This window comes from Tenebrio molitor, chromosome 5, assembly GCF_963966145.1.
Source record: "Tenebrio molitor chromosome 5, icTenMoli1.1, whole genome shotgun sequence".
In the NCBI taxonomy this organism is placed as follows: Eukaryota; Metazoa; Arthropoda; class Insecta; order Coleoptera; family Tenebrionidae; genus Tenebrio; species Tenebrio molitor.
In genome coordinates, this window is record NC_091050.1 from 22,316,604 (window position 1) to 22,338,277 (window position 21,674).

Here is a 21,674-nt window from a genome sequence, read left to right on the forward strand (position 1 = left end):
CTTTTGGAAGTCTTCTTTGAACAGATGTTTTGAGTGTCTCTTCTAATATTTGCTTTTGTATTTGTATCGACATTTAGTCATAAATAAACAAATCCACAGCTACAGAGGTGGTATATTGAAGTAATAATAATCATAAAAACAAAAATTTATTTGCTACGCATTAATCTATACAAAACAGAAAATAATCAATTATCAAACTTCTGGGTTGGTGTTACAATTCCTTTGCTAACGTAGAAGTCCGTTTTTCTACACCAACCCTGCTAACAAAGATTAAATATGTAGAACAACACGTATTGTTTTAGATAATCTTTTCTCCTCGACATTTATACATATTCACAACTGAAACATTAAAATCATTTTGTTTCTATCTTAGATTTATGTTGGATATTATTCAGGTTATGACTTTCAATTATTTCTGTACTTTGTGTCAAAATTACATTCGTCACACTGAAACCACTTGACACCGATCTATATTGTTTGGATATTATATGAACAGTTCCCAGTCTTTGTTCAACGTGGTGTTTAGGTAGTACTTTTGGTTTTTGACAAACCAGACGTTTATGTCGTTTCAGCTAGCCCTTTGTTTTCGTTTTAAATTCGCACTTATCACAATTATACCACTGAAGGGCATCTGCTGAGAGATGCCTTTAGTTGCTTAAGTTGGCTGTTATATTTCGTTTTGTATGTTGACACCTATTTAGAGAGGGGGGTAACCACCCTCATCGCTCACCACCGACTTGTAACTTGTAAGCAGTCGCTTGTAACAAGACGAACAGTCCTAAAATAAACGTCTGCATCTTAAATAGTTGCATTTTATATTACTGGTCCTTCGAAAATAAGGCCACATTGTATTCGCATTTATCCCAGCTACACTACTGGACAGTATCCGCTGGGAGATGAATTTTTTGCGTATGTAGTTTTAGGGTGTCGTTCCGTTTCGTCTTAAATCCGCATTTATCACAACTATGCCACTGGACAGCATCTGCTGAGAGATGAATTTTCTTATGTCGTTTTAGGGTGGCGTTTCGTTTCGTTTTATATTCGCATTTATCACACTTATACCACTGGACAGCATCTGCTGAGCGATGAATTTTCTTATGCTGTTTTAAGTAGCCTTTTCCTTTCGTTTTAAATTCGCACTTATCACAGCTACGCCACTGGACAGCATCTGCTGAGTGATGAATTTTTTGCGTATGTAGTTTTAGGGTGTCGTTCCGTTTCGTCTTAAATCCGCATTTATTACAGCTATGCCACTGGACAGCATCTGCTGAGAGATGATTTTTCTTATGCTGTTTAAGATAACGGTTTTGTTTCGTTTTGTATTCGCATTTATCACAGCCATACCACTGGACAACATCTGCTGAGAGATGATTTTTCTTATGTTGTTTTAGGTTGTCGTGATGTTTCGTTTTGTATTCGCATTTATCACAGCTATACCACTGGACAGCATCTGCTGAGACATGAATTATCTTATGTCGTTTTAGGGCGTGGTTCCATTTCGTTTTAAATTCGCATTTATCACAATTATTCCACTGAACAGCATCTGCTGAGAGATGATTTTTCTTATGCTGTTTTAGGTAACCGTGGTATTTCGTTTTGTATTCACATTTATCACAGCTATACCACTGGACTGCATCTGCTGAGAGATGAACTATCTTATGTTGTTTAAGACAGCTGTTATATTTCGTTTTGTATTCGCATTTATCACAGCTATACCACTGGACAGCTCTTGCTGACAAATGAATTTTCTTATGCTGTTTTAGGTAGCCTTTTCCTTTCGTTTTAAATTCGCACTTATCACAGCGATACCATTTAACAGCATCTGCTGACAAATGATTTTTCTTATGTCGCCTTAGGTTGCCCTTTCGTTGTGCCTTAAATTGGCATATATCACAGCTATACCACTGGAAAGCAAATGCAGACAGATGATGTCTCTTATGTTGTTTTAGGCAGCAGTGAATTACATCTTCTGTATCAAAACATGAACTTTCCAAATGTTTGATCCACAATAAAACAGAATATGTTTCAAACGAGCACTTTTGACAAATGTATGTTTTCACTACAATGTCATTTTTTGGTTGATCTTGCACACAATCAGTGTCCTTTCTATGATATTCCCTGAGATGTTGCTTTAAGATTACAACAAGATCGGTTTCAAAATTGCAGTTCTTGCAGTAGTACATTTCCAAATCGTTTCTTTCGCATATGGATGATTCGAGTGGCAACCGGTGATGTTTCGCGTGATTTACCATGTAGAAAGGTGCTTTGGTCACGTAAGAATATCTCTTGCAATTGTGAATCTTTCCCTGGTCATATTTCGGGATACTCTCACTACATTCCAAATTTGGCATTTTGATGTTATAATCTGAAAATTTTCATTTCAAGTCAATACAAAAAACTACTCAAAATAATTGCAAAATATACAAGACTTTCAAGCCTAATATCTCGATTGTTTGCCAACAGATTTTTATGAATTTTAAAATGCAGATATTTTAGACAGTGAAGAATAAAATCTCATTAATGCAATGCAATAACCCAAGTTTTATAATAGTAATTTTTTAACTCACTAACTTCAAAATGACATTTGCCACCGCAACAGTTAACCGCGAACGTAGATTTAGAGGAAAATTATCAGGTTTACCCTGATTATGTCCGTCGAACTTGTTCGACAGACTTGTCAATTCGAGCAAATCTGAAGTGTGTGCGGTGATTGAACGGTTTTAAAAAACGTCGGTTTTTGCAGTGGTGCAGTACCAAATAATAAAACCAGATTTTGGCGATTTGTATTTCGCAACAAATTATTGTTTGAAAATGACGGATTTTCGCCAGATTAACATAAAGTTCTTACTGGAATTTATAGAACTCTTCGCAGTCTTCCGTGTTTATGGAAAATATATGCTTTTATAGCTAATGCCGCCGCCACTGCATACAAATATAACTTGATATTTATTGACTCATTAAAACCTTTAAATAAAGCTGAAGTGTGTGTGCAATTCGTGTTCGTCGTTTTAGTTCGAACAGACTTGTTCGTCGAACAAAACCGTCGAACAAAAACGCAGTATGTGGGGCCCTTTATAAACTAATACACAACGGAATGGCATGTTCTATGTAGAACGTACTTACATGTATTGCAATTGGAACAAAAATAAAGTCCTATACTTTCTTCCTCATCTTTGAAAGGTTGAATAATTTCTTCATTTAGATTACCACCTAAAAAAAGCGTTGGGTAGGCGTCTTGGTATAGCCTCGTCGTCTGCCCTGTTTTATCAAAACAACTTTCATGAAAATGTTTTGAGCAAACTGTTGCAAACTTGCTAATTTTTATGTTTTGTTCACCAATTGTTGAAATCCATTTTTCTAATAAGCTCTTATTAGAAAAGGGCAATCTGAAATGTTTTATAGACAACTTTATTACTGTTTCCTTAGACTGGTAAATGTTGTTTGTACAGATTCCAGAAGCGCGTTCATAAATACTCTGGGTAGGTACGGGATCATTATAAATGTTTGTAACAACTAGTGGGCGTAGCGGCGCACCTAAAGCATAGCGCACAGCCACCTACGATGGGACAATCATTTATAATGACTAGAGACTGGAAAATATGCATTAAAAAATGTCCAATATATGCATGCAATATGCACTATAGTATTGCTTTTTATCTGCTCGGCCCACTAAAATTGACCAATCAGCATCAAAGCCAGATTCAATCTGTATAATTTTTCATCACATTTGCCACGTAAAAAAGTTAAGGTTAGAATTTTCACTGTCAAGTCCACAATTATTGTTTTAGGGTTTAAAAAATAAAATGTCATTAAGACAATTCGAATGTCAGAAATTTTTACTGTGTAAATCAGATCGTCTTAACAACCCATTTGATTGGTAACTAAGAAATTGAAATGGGCGGGGCAGATAAAATGTTACGTTGTCCTTAGTATAAAAAGTAGCCAAAATCCGTTCGACATATCCGACAATTCTTAAAGGTATTCCTTGTGCAACCACACTTATATCCTCTTCTTCTCTTTCCTGTATTGAATCCGGTGATAACAAATTTACAGCGGAAAAAGTTTTTTTGCAGAATAAATTGCCCCAGAAATAATTAATTTTCTTTTTCTTTCGTCAAATTGCATTTTTAATCTGTTGACCTTCATTTACGCAGGTGGTTAAATAAATGACAATTAAATGTGAGTTGATAATCAGGGTTATTACGGTGACTCTTGGATATTGTTTATTAACGGATAAACAGAAAATAACTAAGAAAATTCGGAAGTCTGTTTATGGTGGCATATTGGTTATCTGTCCTTGATTTGTTATGTTGGAAGTTTTCAGATTATTGGAAAATAACCAATTTTACGTGTTTTGGATATTACTGTGACAAAAGAGGTTACGACATCCAATGTTTGATATTGGAAAATTTAAGAACGATCTGGGGTGGTCTTATTACTGTTGGATATTGGTTATTTCGTATTGTAGGTATACCTAAAAGTGAAAATGGATGTAAATTTGTTATGTCTGACTTGGTCTGACGTAAAACATGAAAAGTTTTGACATTTTGCTGGTTTTGGTAACATCAAAATTGACAACAAGAAGGATGAATTAAAGTGTAGAAAACTTGATGTATAGATACTAGATTTTTTTGCAATCGACTGTAATTGTTGTTTCTTGGCACAGACTATGCCTTTCTATTTCATCCAGGGGGAGCAACTAATAGTAGTTTTTCTACTTTGCGTTCGTACTGATGCTATTACGATACTGTTTTGCGTATCGTAATAGGAAAAGGCGTGATATAATAATAATACTAAAAATAGTGAAATTTAATTTTTTAATTTTGACGGATACTGTGGTGTCGCGGCAGACCGCAGACGTGACCTTGGGTCACTTCAACTTTAACGGTTTTAAATTTTAATTTTTTTTTTCATTAAAAAAGTGGCAAAGTAGAAAAAATACTGTATGACATCTCGTTTGTAAGGCATTTTATCGCACTTACTCCTTTAGGGCACTCCTCGCTACGCTCGTCGTGCATTTTATTGCACGCACGCTAAAACCGTGCGTGCGATAAAATGCTTCTTATAAGACTCGTATCATAATATACTATTATTTGACGAGTTTGAGTGTAAATTGGATTTTTTTGGCACTCGTGGACTTTTAAAACGCTCGCTTCACTCGCATTTTAAACTGGCCCACTCGTGCCAAAAAAACCCAATTGATACACGAACGAGTTGAATACAAGGTTTTTTTGTTCGACGAGCCCCTCAAAGGCTCCAAATCGCTTAAAAATCTTTAAAATTAGTTTGACGTTTCGTTTTGACAAGTGGTGACATTTATCAAATGTTAGACAAATGGTTAACGAAAAAGATAAAATAAAACTTCTGAAAACATGAGTGGAAGCTTCAGTTACAAGTTATAACCACGATGATGAGACATTTTGCCGAAACTCCAACAAACAAAGTTGCGTGTAGTAAATCTATTTACCATTTTCGTCCTTCTCGTTTGAAAAATGAGATTCTATTTTCATAAATACGGCATTCTTCAGTAAAAACATTTTATAAATAAAATGTGGCAAATGTCACTATTGACAAGTGACAGTTTATTAAGTTAAGCTGCATGTTTTCAGAAATTTTGCTTTTCATAGTCGCCCTGTTTTTTCTGATCAAATTGTAGTTTTTGGAAGACTTTTTTATTCTAGCATGACATTGACATGTCATTCATGTCAAATAAAATCGTAAATCCCTAAAAATATTGCCTGATTCTTTAGGTTGGAGACACTGGAGAAGGCAACTTCTTATCGTGTTTCTATCCAACATCTGAAATTTACCAAGGTCACTTAAGCGTTACCAATGTGGACACCATAATAGGGAATATTTTAATTATTGAAATATTTCAATATCCAATGTTGCTTTCCTTTCAATATTGGTAAATAACCAATGGTCACCATAATAAGCCTGAATGTTGACATTTACAAAAACAAAGAACGCGCGTTTACCCAATTCCGTTCATAATGCCGGAGTGACACTGCAGTCACGTGATATTCCCCACCTTCGCCCATAATGGGTGGTATTTAACTGTTTACCAAATTTACCAAATTTATTCATACAAAAAAATACTTTCGTTTCCCAAAAATACTAAATGCTCACCAAAATTAAGACCATACATAATCCTAGAGCGATAACCAGATATTGACATCCTGCTAGTTTCTTATATTATTTGCTACTAAAAATAACTTTTGTTGCCTAAAAATGCTATGTGAAAGTTGCAGGTAGAATTTCGAAAACTCGCTGTACTTATATACCTGCCCCTTTTCGAGAACGACCTACCATAAATCTTTATTATCGTTATCATGTTATTAAATAATTTTACTTAATAAAGTCAGGATTCACATTTATTTTGTCCGGACTATAAATCCAGTGAACAAAAAACAGTCATTTTGACAACCGATTTAGGTCATAAAATGTCAACATTTTTTATCAGTTTTCGAAAAAGTAGTTTTTTTGAGCAAGTGCTTAATATAAATGGATAGCGTGAATATTTATATTTGCAGTAAAGGCGCGTAACGTGAGCGTTCCACATTTGGTGAACATTTAGTAAAATCTGTAAACATATAGCATTTACGTAGAAGGCAAGCAACAGTATACTCAATTTCATATAAATGTGCATCTAAGCAAGCCATGAAAATCTGATTTTCTGTTGGTATTAAAGCTAAAGCTAGTGACTTTGACTTTCAAAGTTGCTTGCTCTGCGCGAACCCGATTTGACTAATTTTTCAGTTTTTGTCCATTTTAACATTGCTGATTTCAAAAGCAATGTTACGTCTTTTTACTGATTAAATTAAAGTAATTCTTATTTGTTTTTGTCTTTGTATTTTTACCAAGTAAAGATTTATTGGACATGACCTTCATAAATGTGACTTTTGTAATGTAACTAAATTAAAGGTGCTTTTACAAATGCACAGCTCACTTGATGAACATTTATATGAAATCAATTATAAAACAATACTTACGAAACATTGCTATTTTGGTGACACTGTTCTCATTTTCCAAAGTATCATTATTTGGTGTCCACTAAGAATTTTTGATGTTAATTTAATTTTTTGGAGGACAACGCTAGGGGTGTATAATTTAATTTGGTGAACATTATATTAATACCCCCCATAATTGATGAACGCCCTCCAGATGTTGAATGTTGTTCTATAGTTTTTGCTCTAGACTATTAAATACATATAACTGCCTAAACTGAATTAAAAATGAAATAAAGTCCATTCACGTTGGATTTTCCTCTCAAGGTCAAATAATTAAATTTTTTGGCTGTGTAATTATGTTTTGTAAATAGTGACATGCCGGTAAACATCATACAGGTTGGATTGAGCATTGCTAAATCGCATTATGTTGGTTAGCTGCATGAAATTATTTGACCTTGAGAGGAAAATCCATAATCCAATGTGAATGGACTTTACATTACCGCGGTGACTCTTTCTTAATAATATCGTTTATAATTATAAAAACTTAAATGTGTCTGGTAAATTTTTATGATTAGGATTAGGTACTTACTTACCGGTGGAATGTAATGCCTTCTTGTTGCTTATGTTTTATTCTGCAACTTTTTACGTAGCAAGTTCTTGTCATCTTGGTATATTTGTATAGTTTGTATTGTATTGCACTATTTTAAAGATTTCTGAATAGTAAACACAGATTCCCAACCTATAAAATGTGGCGACCGAAAGAACTGTTCATTTGTTATTGTTATCTTGATGTAGGTATATGCAACACAATATGCACATTTTTGCCCTTACCAACATGGCGCCTTCAATACGTAGTCATATTAGTGGTTACATCACATCTCAATGTAGGCAATGCAACGTCTATATAGGATATAGTAGACGTCTGTGTTGGCAGGGCTTCTAATTGGGCCATTGGGCGTCAAGCCTGTTAGCCGTCAACAATAATAATAATAAAATTCATAAATATAAATCGTCGTCCATGCCGATAATAACAAGTCGTGCAACATGGTGCCAACGTGCCATTCGATGATCGATGTGAACTGTGAAATGGCCACCAGAGGCACTTGGATCAGTTGGATCGCGAATGAATGGAAACTGTAATAACTACGGAAGGTTTACAACTAGAATAAATGTCAACCGTTAATTCGTCATTGATTATCAAAATAACATAAATATAATAAGAACTTCAATCATAATCGGTGCAAATCATTTTGTAATATTAATTTATGTTCGCGAGAAACAGCTAGACCTAGATAAAGAAGAGAATAGATTGGCCACTCTCTCAGGTTCAACTGGTAACAAGTTTCAGCGCCATCTATAGTGGCCGAAAAAAAGTTTTACCGATCTCAACAATCAATGACACAGAATTACTTCGGAAAAGATATTTCAATTTACCTACTTTTTTTGTTATAATTTTCAGATTGTAGTGCAAGTATAATAAAAAATAGCGTATAATACACGTTTTAAGAGTCTTTAAAGCACTTGCTTAAAGGCTTCCTTATAAACAATATTGTAAAACAATACTCTTAAAAAAATAAAATAAATACAAATTTCAATATTTTTTTCAAAGATAATTGGATTCATCTCTTACTTTGAGTGGGAGTGGTAAACAAAGAAGTCCTCACCATCTTGGTCTGTGGTAAGTAAAGAGCGATCATATTTATTTGTAATCGAGTCATCCATGGATTTGAATCTGTATGTCTTTTAGATTGATATGCCCAGATCTAACCTGTGTTTTAAACTGTGTTTTTTGTTCAAGAAAACACATACGATTTCGGATTCATGGATAACTCGATTACAAATTAATTTGATCGCTCGATACGTCTTTTCTGGTTTTTCCACAGACCAGGATTCAGGAGAATGCCCAATGATGGTAGGAGATGTTGGGATTTTCTAATAAGGCCGACTGTTTTGATTTAAAAGCTAAAACTGTTTATTCAAACGTGAACGTGTTGTTTTACAATCTACAAGTTTCAAGTTAGTGTCTATGGCGTATATCAGGTTTTTCCTTAGTTACATCTACTCGTTGGTTTTAGTACCAACCTAAACAAAATAAAAGTACTGTTATTAAATAATTATAAAATGAGAAATACATCAACACTCTCCCTTATTTAATAACTTACAGATTCCCATGTCGTTACACAAATCTCTAAATCGGGTTGAAAACAATGGTTTTGTTAATATGTCCGCGAGCTGTTTTTCAGAATCTACTTTTGAAACCATAATCTCTCCAGCAGTTACTAATTCGCGAACAAAAAAATGTCTGATACGAATATGCTTCGTTCTTCGATGGAACTCGGGATTCTGGGCAAGTCGAATAGCAGCTTCATTGTCGATTTGTAATGTAGGTGTTGCTTTCAATTGGTCCAGTTCAGTTAAAATCCTCTTGATCCAGATGATCTCCCTGGCAGCTTCGCTGGCAGCTACAACTTCAGCTTCAGTTGTGGATATGGCAACGGAAGATTGTCTTTGGCTCATCCAGGAAATAGGGGCCCCAGAGTGGAGGCACAGTACACCAGAGGTCGAGCGCCCCGTGCTAAGGTCACCACCATGATCTGCATCGCTGTAGCATTCAAAAACCCCCTTTGCTTGGTTGTTCTTGTAAAGAAGCCCACAGTTCGTTGTACCTCTCAGGTACCGCAAAATCCTCTTGACCCTAACTACGTCTCGATCTGTTGGATTCTCAAGATTTCTGGATACCACGCTGAGTGCGTACACAATATCCGGACGTGTCCCACACATGAGGAACATCAATGCTCCCACGGCTTGTCTGTATGGAAACTCGGAGTTTCGAGAGCTTTCTTCTGTGTCGTTGTCCTTGACGATTGGAGTAGTCACTGCCTTGCAGTTACTCATGTTGAATCGTTCTAACAGTTTTTCGGTGTAGTGGGTTTGACTCACCCTCACCGAGCCGTCTTCTTCTCGATTGATTTCCAGTCCCAGGAAAAACGACGCAGGTTTAGCAGTTATTTTGAACTTTCGTCCTAAGTCATCGATAAATTGTTGAAGTTCCTGTTCGTCATTGGCTGCAATTAAACCATCATCAACATAAAGGACGAAGAACATTTTTGTGGAGCCTGTTTGCCTAACAAAAAGACAAGGATCCGCTTCGCTCCTTCGAAAACCCAATTTAATGATGTAATTGCTAAACTTCTCATTCCAGCAACGAGGGGCTTGTTTCAGCCCATACAAGCTTTTCTTTAGTCGACATACTCTCCCAGATCCATCACCGTGTCCTTCAGGTTGTTGCATGTATATGATTTCCTTCAAGTCACCATAGAGAAAAGCCGTTGAAACGTCAATCTGTGCAAGTTTGATACCTTCATTTGCGGCAACACTGAGTAACGTTCGAATAGTAGACTTCCTGGCTACTGGACTGAAAGTTTCGTCATAGTCAATTCCTCTTTGCTGTGAATAGCCCTTGATGACCAGTCTCGCCTTGAACTTATCGATTGATCCATCGGCGTTGGTTTTCACTTTGTAGACCCATTTGTTTGAAATAGCCCTTTTTCCTTGAGGTAAGTCCACTAGCTCCCAAGTCTCGTTTTCTTGAAGAGCCTTCATTTCACGGTCCATGGCTTCTTTCCAGTAATCCTTTTGATCCGACTTCATGGCCTCGCCGTAAGTTTCTGGTTCCTCAAGTGACGTTGCAAGATGCATCACGTAGTCTTGCAGTTTCTCTGGCGCTTTCAGAGTCGATCTGTTCCGTAGACATCGTGTGGTCCTGTCGGCGTTGTGCTCGCAATCTGACTCGGAAGTTCCAGAAATTGACGTATCTTCGGTTTCCTGCTCCTCTTCATCGTCATCGGTGAGTTCATCATCGCGATCAGCTTGAATTTCCTGTTTAGACGTTGAATCATCTTCTGGAACAATCACACTTTTCGTGTGCTCAAGCGTTTTCTCTTCAAATACGACATCTCGTGATCTAATGAGTTTGCATTCCTCTTTGTCGAAGATCCTGTATCCGTCATCATGATCGTAGCCAATGAGAATACCTTTAGTGGCTTTTGGGTCCATCTTTTTTCTGGTTTGCTTCGGAACATGAACATAGCAAGTGGAGCCTATTACACGTAAGTGTTTCAGTCCCGGTTTCTTACCGTACCACAGTTCATATGGAGATGTTCCTGGCACGTTTGAAGGTCCCGTGCGATTCAAGATGTAGTTCGCTGAACGAACTATTTCAGCCCAGAGTGTCTGCGGAATGTTTCCGTGGGCATGCATAATTGCCCTTGCTGTTTCGACGACTGTGCGATTCTCTCTTTCGCTACAGCCGTTTTGTTGTGGGGTGTATGGCATCGTTAGACGTTGAATAATACCTTCCTTTTGAAGCATACTTCTAACGTCCCTGTTGTCAAACTCCTTCCCATTGTCACTCAGAAGTTCTTTGATCACATGTCCAACAGTTTTTGTTTCAGCTAAAAACTGACTCAGCTTCTCTGCAACTTCTGATTTTTCTTTCAAGAAATAAATCGTCCTGAATTTTGTGTAATCGTCCTTGAAGAGCACAAAATATTTAAATCCTGACATCGATTCCTGAAATGGTCCGCATACATCTGTGTGAACTCGCTCTCCTGCTTTTGTTGTCTTCGTTCTAGTGCCAAATGGTAGGCGATGAGCTTTTCCGTACATACAGCCTTCACACAGTTCACTGTCCATTTCCACTTTGATGTTCAGCTCCTTGCTCAGTAGCGACTTCACATGGCGCTTATTCTGATGTCCGAATCTCTCATGATATAGCTGCAAGAGATTATTTGTACCTGTGACATTGACTTCATCGAGTGAGCTGGTTTTCGTACTTCTCACGGCCAACTTATAAAGTCCTCCAAATCGATCACGAACTCCTATCAGCTGGACTAATCCGTCGACTTTGAAATTGCAAGTTTCTGTGGTTGAGATGAACTCGCTATTTTGACGTTTATCTTGTGCTGCAAGAACGGAGAACAAATTCTTCTGAATACTTGGAACGCACCAAACATCTGTCAGAGTGATTTTGTTCCATCTTCCTCCAACTGCTGCTTCAATCTCCACTGTACCTTTTCCAATGGCTTCAATTTTCTCACCATTCGCTGTGGTTACTGAATGTGTTGTTGAAAATGGTTCAAGTGTTCTGAACGAATTTTTGTCATTTGTGATATGACTTGTCGCGCCATTATCTACATACCAGTCTTTATTACTGCTTTCAGAATTCATCACAGTTGATGTAATAGAAACGAGTGTCATGTTCGTACCTGGTTCCGGATTGCTCGATTTCGGTGGCCTGCCATCAGCTATCCACTTTCTACACACTTTCACGGTGTGATTTGGCTTCTTACAATAATGACAAATCAGCTTCTTTTTCTTCTTGGAATCGACTACATTCGCTTGCTGCGATGCCTGCTTCGACGAGTTCACAACCAGAGCTTTCTGATCAGAAGATTCGTCCTCCTTGGTCCCTAAGGCTCGTTCATATGCACACAATTGATTTGTCAGATTATCGACTGTTCTGTCACTTTTTGACATTAACATCCAGCTAGACTTGAATGAAAAATAGTCATCTGGTAGTGTTCCCAGAATTTTACAGATCAGAAATAAGTCTGGTAGTTCCAGGTTCGCTTCATCTTTCATCATCTCCTGCTTCAACTCGCTCCATAGTGTTTTCAATTTTGAAATATGTGGTCGATGTCAACTTCAGGATTCCTCTTAAATCCAAAGAATTGTAAGCAGAGGTTGTAGACTTTGTCCTCAGAAACGCCGTCAAACAACTTGTGAAGTTCCAGCCATACTTCTCGCGACGTCGTGAATCGCATTATCTTCTGCAACGTTTCATCTGACATGTTCGTGGTTAAGATAATCAAGGCATTGCTGTCTGCTTTATTGAATACTTCTAATGCACTTTTGTACGTCGCTGTTTGGGCAGCGGTAGCATCTTCTTGTAGTGTATTAGGTGCCACTAACCTGCCTTGGACAACATCCATTGCTCCGGAGACTCCTCGTAGACAGACGGAAATTTTGTATTTCCACGTAGTCCAATTTGCTTTCCCTTCCAATAGTCCAACGTTAATTATTCTTGACGAATCCATTGTTTCTTCTTTGGTTCACCTCGTGGATTCCTTAACCTCAAAATTGGACTTGCGGAGATTACTTCAACCAGTACGCCAAATTATATTTTCCCGTTAGTGCACTTTCTTTTTAATACGCACTGTAGCCCATAACCTGTTGGGATTTTCTAATAAGGCCGACTGTTTTGATTTAAAAGCTAAAACTGTTTATTCAAACGTGAACGTGTTGTTTTACAATCTACAAGTTTCAAGTTAGTGTCTATGGCGTATATCAGGTTTTTCCTTAGTTACATCTACTCGTTGGTTTTAGTACTAACCTAAACAAAATAAAAGTACTGTTATTAAATAATTATAAAATGAGAAATACATCAACAGGAGAGAAAGCTCGAAGCGCATCTAAATTAAAATAAGTATCAATTAGGTATTTGAACTATCACATAAAAACAGACCTACCTGATATTTTTTCAGGAGTAACATATTTATATTCTTTCTGAGGGAGACTGAAGCAGTCTTCTTGTCTTGGAAGATTCCTTAAAGCCTGAGAAACAAACATAATATAAATAATTAAATATAAATTTTGATTTTTCGCAAACATTGATTTATTATCAAAGTTTAAAATTTTAATTTTTACAGCCTACCTGCGATTTTCACATCCGGGAAGGGAATAACCGTTAACCGATGCTGTTGCGTCACCCATGAAAACAGGGGAACGGGCGTCCATTTTGGGACGGCCATCCATTTGCCACAAGGAAAAACGGGGCACGTGTTTGGCCGAAGTTAGGAATGTAGTCGCGTGGGGCAGTTAATCCACGTTGCAATGAAAAACGAGGGAACACCAAAAGGGCCGACGTGAGGATCTGCGAGGCTTTTTCATGACGTGTGATCTTGGCCGTGTAACTTCTCGACCGCCCTCGGTGGAAGGCCTATGTTTCATCTGGTGTGGGGTTCTGCAAGGGTGTTTCGGAGGACACAAGTCTTGGGCACTGCACCCAAATCGAATGAGTTAGGTGTCGCAGGGACTTGGACGACCCAACGCAGATAGGGTAGAACTTAGGGGTCTGGGGGGCGAGAGCCAGGTTAATTCCGAGACCGGAAACCCGGAGGCTGGGAGTCAAAGTGTCGTCGTCTTCATTTATGTCAGAAATTGTAATCTTTGTATTGTTGCGTAACCTGGTGTCATATGTTGTATTATTGAAAAGATTATGGGGAGCCATCGTTTGTGGATGATTTTTGGGGGTTTTACTGATCCCATTTATAGTGTCTATCCGAGTAGCATAATTATCATTTGTTTCACGGTGCAGCTTTGTTCTTGTATTGTGAGTTTATAGGTGCTGAGCAGCTGTTGTTATTTTATTTGTTGTCTAGTTTCGTTCCTCAAAAGGTCGGTAGACAAATTTATTGTGTTATGTATTTCTTGTTATGTCATGTTAAGTCGCACCGCTGAATTGTTTAATTTATCATGTGATCGGGTTTTATATCAAATAACACTGTAGATGAAAACGAGAATGTACTTATTCACGTATTCGTAAAGTAAATACAGGCGTCCTCCCACCGATTTCTGCATTTTTATTTCGAAGTTTGTCCACCCCGCAGGTCCGCAATTTGCATCCCGAGCTAGTCTTCCGCCATTTTGTCAAAAACACACAACGTAGGGGTCCTACTGCTTCGATGACGATCACGACATGGTCAATTTGTTTAATTTCGCTGGGTTTAGTTTGAAAATTAAATGTTTGAATTTGAGAGGAAGACTTGGGTTATTACAGAGTGCTGAAGAGCCTTCTGCAACGAATCTTTTATACTATTTTTTCTATTTTGCCGTTTTATACCATTTTATAAATAAAAAATTTAAATGTAGGGAATTTTGCGGTGGTTGGTGACATTTTTTAATTGGCATAATTTTAGCCGGCTGTGAAAAAAATTAATTTTATCTTACCGGTGGAGTTTTTGAGTTACCTTAGAGTCCTTAGACCATTGTTTTCGGTGACGGAAGTTAAATTTTAATCACAAGTGAGATAAAGTACCTACTCACTAGTGAGTAAATTTGACAGCTGCCATTTAACTTGACATAAAGTACTCACAAGTGACTAAATTTGACAGCTGTCATTTTACTTGAATGAAACTTAATTTCTCGGATTTTTTGCAATAGTTGCACCTGTAGGATAAAACATTGTATATCACACGTGACCGAAATGCCATTATGAGACTCGTGAGAAGTGTCCCACTCGTGCGCAAGCGCACTCGTCGGTCAAAATTCTCACTCTTGTACAGGGTCATTATAAATTATTGTCTCATCGCAGTAGGCGTTGGTGACGTAGTTGAATGTGCCTCAAGCTTTATAACATGAGTGAGACTAGCATCGCCGATAGGTAGCGCTGCTGGCGGTAGTGTAAATTTGTCTACTAGTTTGTCTAACGTTGCGAAGCTAGCGGCACATCCCAAATTTGTATGGGTTTTCAACGCCAACTGCGATGGGACAATAATTTATAATGACTCTGTATAATGATGCATTTCTATCACTTATAATATAATATACAGCGTGATCAACAATGACTGAGTCTGTTGGCAATGAAACAATTGAAAAATATTGGTGTTTTTCTGTTTCGTAACTGCCACTGACCGGATGTTTTAACTTGACACGACATTAAAAAAAAAAAGGTTATGTCGGTTATGCGTATGCCACTTATATGCTATTACAAAAATGACCCTTTGATAGTAAACGTCAAAGTCGCCTGTCAACTCTGTCAAAGCTGACAACCGGAAATGCGTTTAGATTACAGTGGTACCAAAATCATTCAAATTTTCATTGTTACCAACAGATTCAGTCATTCTTGATCCGTTGTACCTATAGTTGACTCAAGTTGCAAAAAACCACTTGTCATTTACAACAGCATTTTTCTCATATTTTTCAACGAAATAAAAACACAAAGGGACCTTAAAAAGGGAGCAATATAAAGATGGTTGCGTTCAAATTTTTCGCGGGTGCCAACGTTTAACATAGGAATTTTCAGTTCTTATAACGGGTGACTATTAAAATTTTCACTTGGGAGTTGGCTTTGAACGAGTTTTTATTTTTTCTGTTACTTTAGACACACACAAGAACGAACGACAAATGTCAGTCAGTACAATTGAATCATAGTTTTGAAATGTCAAACTTGTCAGTGTCTAAGGTGCAACGGAAAACAAAGAATGATCCATAGCCAACCCTAAGTGAAAATTTTAATAGTCACCCGTTATTAGGTGTTCTGTGCCTCCCAGTACCTACCACCTTCTTTCCGCACTCATCCTCACCGTACCCATTCCGAATCTTCCCGTCGTGTGGCTGAAAAGGCTCTGGAAAGCCTCAGCAGTCCGCCCCCTTTCGGAGGGGAATGAAAGATGTATCCTTTCCGGGGCAGAGAGTTGGTCAGTGTTGATGTACTAAGTAAGATCGAAGTAAATATCGAAAAACCACACTTTCGTTTTATTTACATTAAATTGAACTAAGTCGTTTGGAAACGCCAGCGACTCTGTGTTGCCAAGTCAATACAACCTCGAAGCCATAACTTAACAAGACTATTATTTCAACGTTTACGTTAACAAAGCAAAAAGGGTAATGTAACGCATCAATTTGATTTCAATTTCACCTATCTTGTAGGCATATAACACAGTAATTTTCCCTTCTGGAGTCCACATTCTCGTATCATAGATAAAATTGAAGTGAAAGATTTCCATCAGGTTTATGTCGACTTATCTGGAGTTTTAGATGGCACTGCAGCTTCATTTGCAAAAACACTGTTCATGTACAAATCACAACGCCTCTTCATTTGATGTATATTTAAATCTTCTTTAAAAAGTAGCATTTATCACACTTGAATATTTGGAAGTCTTCTTTGAACTGATGTTGTTTTGAGTGTCTCTTCTAATATATGCTTTTGTATTTGTACCGACATTAGTCATAAATAAACAAGTCCACAGCAACAGAGGTGGTATATTGAAGTAATAATAATCATAAAAACAAAAATTTATTTACTAGGCATTAATCAATACAAAAGAGAAAATAATCAATTATCAAACTTCAGGGTTGGTGTACAATTCTTTTGCTGAAGTAGAAGTACTATCGCGGCCATCCAAAAGTGAATGGTTTTTTTTAATAGTTTGACTTTTACTTTAAATCATAGGCGTTCTAAAATGTCAAAGTTTGACACTATCGCTAAAAAAATTATTGAAACTATTTTTTTTTTAAATGCCACATCTCACTCCGATTCAGACAGCTAGGGCTATTGCAAAGCTAGAAGAAAATTGGTCGTTGGCTTCTGTGGCGAGAGAATTACATTGCAATAAGTCAATAAGACTTGCATCTTCAATATAAAGAGGCGTTGGCAAAAAAACAGGCTTGCAACTTGCAAGGCCAATACGAATAGGTGTTGGAAAGATTCCTTTACTAAAGTTTACTTTCACGTTAATAATGTATTAATTACTTCTCAACCTTATTTTTATTAAAAAATATTTATTACAACTTTTTATTATTAAAATAGTAACGCCTGCTGCACGAACGCCAATGAATACAGCCTGATTTAATCCAACGAAAAATACGAAAATTTTCGCAAGCTATCGTTCACTTTTGGATGGCCGCGATTGTACGTTTTTCTACACTAACACTGCCAACAAAAATTAGGTAAATAGAACAACACGTATTGTTTTAGATAATATTTTCTCCTCAACATTTATACATATTCACAACTGAAACACTAAATCCTTTTTAGATTTATGTTGGATATTCAAGTTATGACTTTAAATTGTTTCTGTACTTTGTGTTAAAATTACATTCGTCACACTGAAACCACTTGACACCGATCTATATTGTTTGGATATTCTATGAACAGTTCTGTCTTTGTTCAACGTGGTTTTCAGGTACCTACCTAGTACTTTTGGTTTTTGACAAACCAGACGTTTATGTCGTTTCAAGTAGCCGTTTGTTTTCGTTTTAAATTCGCACTTATGACAGATGACTTTTCTTATGTTGTTTTAAGCTGTCCGTTCACTTGGTCAAATACGCATTTAGCACAGCTGTACTACTGGATAGCATCTGCCGGGAGACGAATTATTGTAAGTATGTATGTCGTTTTAAGTGGTGGTTCCGTATCGTCTTTAATTTGCACTTATCACAACTATACCATTTACTAGCATCTGCTGACATATGATTTTTCTTATGTTGTTTTAGGTAGCCGTTTCGTTTCGTTTTAAATTGCACTTATCACGATTATACCACTGGATGGCACCTGCTGAGAGATCAATTGCCTTATGTTGTTTAAGTTAGCTTACATTTACATTTCGTTTTGTATTCGCAATTATCACAGCTACACTACAGGACAGCATCTGCTGAGAGATGAATTTTTTGCGTATGTAATTTTAGGGTGTCGTTCCGTTTCGTCTTAAATCCGCATTTGTCACAACTATGCCACTGGACAGCATCTGTTGACAGATGATTTTTCTTATGGTGTTTTAGGTAACCGTTTTGTTTCGTTTTGTCTTCGCATTTATCACAGCAATATCACTGGAGAGCATCTGCTGAGACATGAATTTTCTTATGTCGTTTAAGGGAGACGTTCCATTTCGTTTTGTATTCGCATTTATCACACCTATACCATTGGACAGCATCTGCTGAGAGATGATTTTTCTTATGCTGTTTTAGGTTGTCGTGATTTTTCGTTTTGTATTTGCATGTATCACATTTATACCACTGGACAGCATCTGCTGAGACATGAAGAGTCTTATGTCGTTTTAGAGCATGTTTCCATTTCGTTTTAAATTCACATTTATCACAATTATTCCACTGAACAGCATCTGCTGAGAGATAATTTTTCTTATGCTGTTTTAGGTTGTCGTGATTTTTCGTTTCGTATTCGCATTTATCACACCTATACCACTGGACAGTATCTGCTGAGACATGAATTTTCTTATGTCGTTTTAGGGCGTGGTTCCATTTCGTTTTAAATTCGCATTTATCACAATTATTCCACTGAACAGCATCTGCTGAGCGATGATTTTTTTTCTTATGCTGTTGTAGGTTGCCGTGATATTTCGTTTTGTATTCGCATTTATCACAGCTATACCACTGGACTGCATCTGCTGAGAGATGAACTATCTTATGTTGTTTAAGACAGCTGTTATATTTCGTTTTGTATTCGCATTTATCACAGCTATACCACTGGACAGCTCTTGCTGACAAATGATTTTTCTTATGTCGTTTTAGGGCGTCGTTCCGTTTCGTCTTAAATCCGCATTTATCACAGCTATGCCACTGGACAGCATCTGTTGAGTGATGATTTTTTTTATGCTGTTTTAGGTAACGGTTTTGTTTCGTTTTGTATTCGCATTTATCACAGCTATACCACTGGACAGCATCTGCTGAGCGATGAATTTTCTTATTCTTATGCTGTTTTAGGTAGCCTTTTCCTTTCGTTTTAAATTCGCACTTATCACAGCGATACCATTTAACAGCATCTGCTGACAGATGATTTTTCTTATGTCGCCTTAGGTTGCCCTTTCCTTGTACCTTAAATTGGCATATATCACAGCTATACCACTGGAAAGCAAATGCTGACAAATGATGTCTCTTATGTTGTTTTAGGCAGCAGTGAATTACATCTTCTGTATCAAAACATGAACTTTCCAAATGTTTGATCCACAGTAAAACAGAATAGGTTTCAAACGAGCAGTTTTGACAAATGTAGCTTTTCACTACAATGTTATTTTTTGGTCGATCTTGCACACAATCAGTGTCCTTTCGATGATATTCCTTGAGATGTTGCTTTAAGATTACAACAAGATCTGTTTCAAAATTGCAGTCCTTGCAATAGTACTTCTCCAAATCGTTTCTTTCGCATCTGGATGATTCGAGTGGCAACCGGTGACGTTTCGCGCGATTCACCATGTAGAAAGGTGCTTTGGTCACGTAAGAACATCTCTTCCAATTGTGAATCTTTCCTTGGCCACATTTCGGGATACTGTCGCTACGTTCCAAATTTGGCATTTTGATGTTATAATCTGAAAAAAATAAAACTCAATACAATAGTTATTTATTTAACGAGTTTGTGTGTAAAATGGCCCACTTGTGCAAAAAAAGGCCCAATTTTCCCACGAACGAGTCGAATACGTGTTTTTGTTCGACGAGTCCCTTAAAGGCTCCAAATCGCTTAAAATCTTTAAAATTAGCTTGACGTTTCGTTTTGACAAGTTCAATTCTCAAATTCTGACAGTGTCGAACAAAAAAAAAACTATTCAAAATAATTGCAAAATATAGGTACAGGTGTCCCACCTAAGACTTTCAAGCCTAATATCTCGATTATTTGCCAACAGATTTTTATGAAATTTAAAATGCAGATATTTTAGTTTTTTTTTAATAATTTTATCAATTTTGAATTTGGTTTGGAGGTTGCTGGAAATTTGAAAATAACTGTTGTTATTTTTTCCACATGCAACGCACTATTTTCCCATGTTAGTACTTCAACCTTGATGAAATTCAAGGAAATTTAAATTATTGTGGCAATTTACTTGATTTGTAGTTTAATATCTTTAAAGAGATGGCGCTAGTTAAGGGTAGATTTTTTGAGGTTAGCCGAATCAATCATTCAGCTAGTTTGTTACGGCCGTAATAAGCGCAGCGCAGTTCAGATTTAGTAGGCCATGGTCAGAAATAAGGTTCTCGATGATAAATAAGGTAACGACAACTCATTGTTCGTTTTTAAGACTCTGTACAAACATGTTACGTTAAATAGGTATCAGATTTTAATTCTATTACAATAATTATTGTATTGTAAGGATCATAGCCTCCAGCTATATCTAACCGGTCGGGCCACCCACCCTTACCAGACACGACTGGAGGGTAGTTTTTTGTTTTTAGAGAAACTCACAGATCACTCACTGTGAGTGATCTGTGGAGAAGCTTGTAAACTCTCACAGAATAAACAGGAGCCCTAACTTGTGTGTTTGAATCTCAAATCATCTAGACTAACAGGCATTCTGTAGATCAAACAATCGATCGTACAGAATCAAACATTGGTCCTTCGAGCCGGATTGTGTTAAAAGCATACGCAACAATTTCGCACGGGATCGAAAAACGTAAGTCAACGTGCAACCAGCCGTTCTTATCAAAAAGCATCCGCGCTGTGTAACGTGTTCGTCATTGAAAGCACCATTCACAACAGAAATAAAGCGAGTGTGCGAAAATCCAAATTCGTGGTACCAAGTAAAGTGGCAGCAGTGGTACGAGTACTTTCAACATTCACCGGAGCACCATTCACCCATACATTGGACACCACAAAGGCGATCGTAAGCCTCAGGATCCAAATATCGCACTCAGAAAGCAATACGATGAAGTCCAGTACGCTCTAGAACAACTAGACGAACAAACAACTCACGAAGAACGCTCAATAGAACGTGGTCAATTCGAAGATAGATGATTTTTTTATTACAGGTGGCGTAAAATACAGCAAATGGGACTAGCTTCAGAATATAAAAACGAGCAGTCTCTTATTAGAACCTGGCTAAAACATTTATTCGGTCTGACATTTCTTCCACCGGCGGAACTGGGAGATTGAAACTTGGCCAGTTTGCTGATTATTTGGTTGACAATTACATCGACAGTGAGTCTAAATTTTCTCCAGAG

The 21,674-nt window shown here is 37.2% G+C and overlaps 2 protein-coding genes across 4 annotated transcripts in view; both read right to left on the reverse strand.

The window, feature by feature from the left end:
- Positions 1 to 94: 94 nt before the first annotated feature.
- Positions 95 to 7,977, reverse strand: LOC138130301 (zinc finger protein 58-like). Its single transcript, XM_069046742.1, has 3 exons — positions 7,544 to 7,977; positions 3,124 to 3,386; positions 95 to 2,365 (listed from the first exon to the last, which is right to left on the reverse strand). The coding sequence occupies exons 1-3, from the start codon at positions 7,612 to 7,614 to the stop codon at positions 873 to 875; spliced, it is 1,827 nt and encodes a 608-aa protein (XP_068902843.1). The 5' UTR covers positions 7,615 to 7,977; the 3' UTR covers positions 95 to 872.
- Positions 7,978 to 17,012: 9,035 nt separating this feature from the next.
- The window catches only part of LOC138130302 (zinc finger protein 431-like), a 36,734-nt gene continuing 32,072 nt past the window's right edge, over positions 17,013 to 21,674 (reverse strand). For all 3 annotated transcript variants that reach the window (XM_069046743.1, XM_069046745.1, XM_069046744.1), the window contains one exon: positions 17,013 to 20,053. In XM_069046743.1, coding sequence (XP_068902844.1) covers positions 18,558 to 20,039 — 1,482 coding nt within the window. In that variant the 5' untranslated portion in view covers positions 20,040 to 20,053 and the 3' untranslated portion in view covers positions 17,013 to 18,557. The remainder of the gene's footprint in view (positions 20,054 to 21,674) is intronic.

Excerpts from the sequence above, each read along its gene's own strand:
- LOC138130301 (XM_069046742.1), bottom strand. The coding sequence starts at position 7,614 with ATGACAAGAACTTGCTACGTAAAAAGTTGCAGAATAAAACATAAGCAA. Across the intron at positions 3,387-7,543 it reads GAAGGCATTACATTCCACCG|ATTGCCCTTTTCTAATAAGA; the intron begins GTAAGTAAGTAC and ends AAAACATTTCAG. Across the intron at positions 2,366-3,123 it reads TTGTTCCAATTGCAATACAT|ATTATAACATCAAAATGCCA; the intron begins GTAAGTACGTTC and ends GAAAATTTTCAG.